At 50.2% G+C, this 5,657-nt stretch overlaps 1 protein-coding gene across 1 annotated transcript; it reads left to right on the top strand.

The window, feature by feature from the left end:
* Positions 1-1,924: 1,924 nt before the first annotated feature.
* Positions 1,925-5,056, top strand: LOC308171179 (neuronal acetylcholine receptor subunit alpha-4-like; the record flags this gene model as incomplete). Its single annotated transcript, XM_080546034.1, has 4 exons — positions 1,925-1,996; positions 2,324-3,013; positions 3,682-3,915; positions 4,931-5,056. The coding sequence occupies 4 exons, from the start codon at positions 1,925-1,927 to the stop codon at positions 5,054-5,056; spliced, it is 1,122 nt and encodes a 373-aa protein (XP_080402160.1).
* Positions 5,057-5,657: the final 601 nt, after the last annotated feature.

Here is a 5,657-nt window from a genome sequence, read left to right as displayed (position 1 = left end):
TGACAGTTGAAACATGTGACCTTTCTTCTCAAGGGGTACCATGATTTTGCACTTTATCAGTCATTTAAGACCATGATCATACAGTACATATCCCCTTCCAACAGCCAACTCTGTCTCATTGTTCTTTTTCTCCAAGGACGAGAAAAATCAAATGATGAACACAAATGTCTGGGTGAAACAAGTGAGTATCTCTCTATTGAACCATATGGATACTGTCGACAATAGCGATTTTGGTGTCGAGGTGTCTGTTTGTTGCCATACTACTGTTGGTTCTGCTCTTTCAGGAGTGGTACGACTACAAACTGAGGTGGAACCCTAGAGAATATGAAAACATCACGTCCATGATGATCCCCTCACAGCTCATCTGGAGACCGGACATCGTTCTGTACAACAAGTACGTTTCGGTTTTCACCCCAAAGTGTCATTATTGATCCACTATAGCCCCCAACATCCAGGCTACCCACTACCCTCAAATACATGATAGTATATAATAATAATACATTTTATTTATATGGCGCCTTTCATGGCACTCAAGGTCGCCGTACAACAACAAATCTAAAAACAGCCACAAAATTCAAAACACAAAACACATAGAAACGTACAGTATAAAACATAGCCAGCAGCAGAGCAGCACGGGAAAAGCAAATCAACAGGGATACGCCTGCGTAAACAGGTGGGTTTTGAGGTGGGTTTTAAATGAGATGATAGAGTCAATGTTCCTGATGTCGGGGGGGAGGGAGTTCCAGAGGCGAGGGGCGGAGCGGCTGAAGGCTCTAAACCCCATGGTGGACAGACGGGCTGGGGGGACGGTCAGGTTGATGGAGGAGGCAGACCTGAGGGACCGGGTGGGAATGTTGATGTGGAGGAGGTCGGACAGGTATGGAGGGGCGAGGTTATGGATGGCCTTGAAAGTGTGGAGAAGGATTTTGTAGTCGATGCAGTGTTTGATGGGGAGCCAGTGGAGTTGGTGTAGAATGGGGGTGATGTGACTGATGACAGGGGTTCTGGTGACAATACGGGCAGCAGCGTTCTGGACCAGTTGGATCTTGTGGAGGAGTTTGTGGGGGAGACCAAAGAGAAGGGAGTTACAGTAATCTAGGCGGGAAGTGACGAGGGAGTGGACCAGGATTGCGGCGCTGTTGGGAGTGAGTGAAGGGCGGAGGCGGTTGATATTACGTAGATGGAAGTAAGCAGACCGGATGGTGTTGTTAACGTGGGAGTGGAATGAAAGGGTGCTGTCGAGGACGACACCCAGACTCTTAACCTGGGGGGATATATACATATCAGGGAAGGCTGGTGGAGGTAGCTGATGCCTCAACCAGCCTCAACCTAATAAACTCCATCCAAATACCCTAAATACAGAATGCTGTACATATACATTCCATCCACATACTAACCATGGAGTTAAGATACTCTACCTCTCCATCTGCATGCAATCTCACTCCAATCGAATCGTGCTTGTAGCTTGAATGTACAGTACATGTCGTGAGCTTAGAATTATAAGGTTCTATCTCCGTTTGGGGCAGTTCAGAGATATTGAGCGTCAACGTTTTTACATTCCATTATGTTCTGTGAGATGGAACCATTGTATTTTATTAATTACTTACTCAAAAATGTCAACATTTAAAAAATAACACCACACAGACAGGCATTAATAAACACCTAATGGATCAGATTATGTAAAAAAACTAAATTTTGACAAAAATGGAGATAGAACCTTATAATTCTAACGTCACGATGTGTGATTCGTTTGGCTCCTCCCCTCTCTCTCCTCTCCAGTGCCGACGGTGACTTCACTGTCACCCACCTGACCAAGGCCCACCTCTTCCACGACGGCTGGATCAAGTGGGTCCCCCCGGCCATCGACAAGTCCTCCTGCAGCATCGACGGCACCTTCTTCCCCTTCGACCAGCAGAACTGCACCATGAAGTTCGGCTCATGGACCTACGACAGAGCCAAGATCGACCTGGTCAGCATGGCCAGCAATGTGGACCAGGTGAGTGGCCAGCCAATGTGTACCAGGTGAGTGGGCCTGCACCAGGGACCAGGTGAGTGGCCAGCACCGTGGACCAGGTGCGAATTCTGCTCTTTTCCCTTGTCATTACCTTCCAGGCTGTGACGCTGAGGACACATTGTCTGTTATGGGTAAATATGAACGGAATGCCTTTATCATTTCTCATCTCTCTCTCTCTCTCTCTCTCTCTCTCTCTCTCTCTCTCTCTCTCTCTTGCTTTCTTTCTCTTTTGTTCTCTCTCTCTCTCTTTCCCTCCCTCCCTCCCTTCCTCTCTCTCCCTCTCTCCCTGCCCTCTTCCTGGACCGCCAGATGAACTACTGGGAGAGCGGCGAGTGGGTGCTCGTCAGCGCCGTGGCCAACTACAACATCAAGAAGTACGAATGTTGCCACGAGGTCTACTCCGACATCACCTACTCCTTCCTCATCCGGAGGCTCCCTCTCTTCTACACCATCAACCTCATCGTCCCCTGCCTCCTCATCTCCTGCCTGACCGTCCTGGTCTTCTACCTGCCCTCCGACTGCGGGGAGAAGATCACCCTGTGCATCTCCGTCCTCCTCTCCCTGACCGTCTTCCTCCTCCTCATCACCAAGATCATCCCCTCCACCTCACTGGTCATCCCGCTGATCGGCGAGTACCTCCTCTTCACCATGATCTTTGTCACCCTCTCCATCATCATCACCATCTTCGTGCTCAACGTGCACCACCGCTCGCCGCGCACGCACACCATGCCGCGCTGGGTGCGCGCCGTGTTCCTGGACGTCGTGCCCGGTGTCCTGTGCATACGCCGTCCTCCGGCTGTGGTCAAAGAGGTCGACGGCGGGAAGCTCATGGAGATGATGCACACCAGGGTCGGCCGCGGCGGCGGCGCGGGGGGGGGTGGCGTCTGGGGCGGTGTGTGTTCTGGGCCCGGGGGGGCCAGGGCCGGGGACGAGCCCTACTTCTCCCCCTCCACCTCCTCCTCCGCCACCTCCCCTCAGGGTGCCCCCCAGGACGGCTTGGCCCGTTCGTCCTCTCTCTCCCTGGGTCGGCGCACGGAGACGGAGGCCCCCCTGGTGGTGGGGCTACCGCAGCAGCAGCAGAAGCCTCCGGGTCTGGGCGGGTCACTCTTCTCCAGCCACAGCCAGTACACCATCCTCCTGGATGAACCCCCACCACCCCCCCCACTCCTCCTCCTCCTCCTCCTTCTCTTCCACCCGGCCAGGCTGCTCCACACCTCCTCCTCCTCCTCCTCCCCTCCACCCCCACCTCCATCGCCCCAGGGAGAAGCACCACCACCACCCCCACCCCCACCACCACCACCACCACCACCACCACCACTGCCAGGGCAGGCCTAAGCTCCGTTCCCTCAGTGTGCAGTATGGCCTGGGAGAGAGAGAGAGGCCCCAGAGCTCTGTCCGCGGTCGCTCTCGCAGCATCCAGTACTGCAGCCTGCACGAGGAGGCCTCCAAGGTAATGCATGGATGCTGGTTCAGGACCCCAGTTTAGAGGTGTGCGTGTGTGTGTGCGTATGTGTTGGAGGGTCAGCAAAGGCAATTTCAGCAAAATATCAGCTTGTCCCCCAAAAAATCTAAAATGCTCATTCTATTCTATTCAATTCTATTTTCATTGTATTTCATCGCAGAGCTTGAATGGTAAAAGCCTCAGTAAGCCACAGCCTCTCTCCCAGAACCAGCCCCACCCCCTGGGGGAGGAGAGGAGGCAGAGCTGTCCTGTCCTGTGTAGGCGTCACACAGGTGGAGGCGGGGGTTCAGGCCGGGCAGACGTCACCAAGGCTGGAGGCTCCAGCAACTCCCCCAGGGATGCCCAGGGTCTCCTCTCCCTGTCCCCCTCCCTGTGGAAGGCTGTGGAGGGGGTGCAGTACATCGCTGACCACCTCCGAGCCGAGGACATGGACTTCTCTGTAGGTTTTGATTGATTGATTGATTGAGAATGTTTATTTTGGTCAATTCATAATACAGATATAAAAAATGTACACAGTCACAATGCGTAACACCAGGACCAAAAAGGTGTAGGCTGAAGCCATGGCTTATTGCGCCTACCCTTTTTACATGTATGGTTTTTCCCCATGAGTACATAATCAAAACATTGCAACTTTTATAAACAAAATGTCACTTACGCATCTTAACAGAAAACTCAAAAGTACCAAACAAAAAACTATATTAATGCGCCTACCCTTTTTACATTAGGTGGATGAGTGACTGAATAAGAATACAGTATGGTGTAATGTTTTGGAAGCACTACATGCTTTGGAAGAGAAATCAATTATTTCACAACCTTATGGGTTCTGTGCTGTTCTACGTAAAAAATACAAGTTCTAGTGCGAACGTGGGAGCTGGTGTTAGGGGGGGGGCGTGTCTGTAATATTAGTGCTTTTAATTTTAAGGCCAGAATTGTTCAGTGCACCTGACCGCTATTCAGCCCACCTGAGTGCATGCGAGACAGCGCCCCCTAGCCTAGCACTGTGGTAATTTCACCTGTTACTTGCCGACGCAAACTAAACAATACACCTGCGTCCTGCTTCCGTTATATGCCGGCTGAAAATAATATAGAGCCCAATAATTTTTACTCTCTGTATGAAATGTGTATTTAATGATTGACCATCTATGTCACACACACACACACACACACTCACACACTCACACACTCACATACACACACACACACACACACACACACACACACACACACACACAGACACAAATACCATAAATGATGTCAGTGAGTTCATGATGTGGGTACCTTTTTCAAGGTCACATGACCACTACACAACAACACACTACAACAGAGTTAAAACCGGTTCACATAATAAGGAAACATTATGATCATAATAACAGAACTAATAATCAACATTGTCTTGCTGTAATTCTCTGACTGGACTGAGACACGGATGTATTGTTGTGTCCATTGCCTTCCAGGTCAAGCAGGAGTGGAAGTATGTCGCCATGGTGATCGACCGCATCTTCCTCTGTGTGTTCATCTTGGTGTGTATCCTGGGGACCGTCGGCCTCTTCCTGCCTCCTTGGCTGGCTGGAATGATCTAGAAGCTCCATTCCTTTACTCAGTACTCAAGTTGGAAAAGACAATCAGGGGGGATGGTGGATGTTATCATATGGGGACAATTTTAGCATCCCCACAGTGTCAGTGACTTGGTAAAAATGTCATTGCATGTGTGCGTGCCCCCTCCCTCGCCCACAGTGTTTTACTCAATATGCGCAAAACTAAATGTTGAAATAGCAGTAATACCACGTTCATTGATAAAATGACATAAGGGATGGAAAGGGGGGATGGCAGTTTTAGAAGGGGGATGATTTTGACTGTTTTTATTTAGGGGGGCCATGCCACCCCCCCTCAACTTGAGTGCTGCCTTTCCTTATCTCTTTGTCTCCTACTGTTCTTCTGCACTGACCTTATAGACCTGAACAGATTAAAACCATCAGCTGAAAGTCGTCCTCCCTCTTGTCTTCTTCTGTCCTGTGTTTCCAGGTCAGTATCGTGAGCTTAGAATTATAAGGTTCTATCTCCGTTTAGGGTCGTTCAGAGATATTGAGCGTCAACGTTGTTACATTCCATTATGTTTTGTGAGATGGAACCTTTGTATTTAGGATATGTAGATAGAGAGAGGAGGACGCTGCTGCTTTAGAT

This window comes from Nansenia antarctica (genome assembly GCF_963989245.1).
Source record: "Nansenia antarctica genome assembly, chromosome: 15".
Classification (NCBI taxonomy): Eukaryota; Metazoa; Chordata; class Actinopteri; order Argentiniformes; family Microstomatidae; genus Nansenia; species Nansenia antarctica.
Note: the sequence above shows the minus strand (reverse complement) of the source record. Positions and strands in the feature narration are given on the sequence as shown.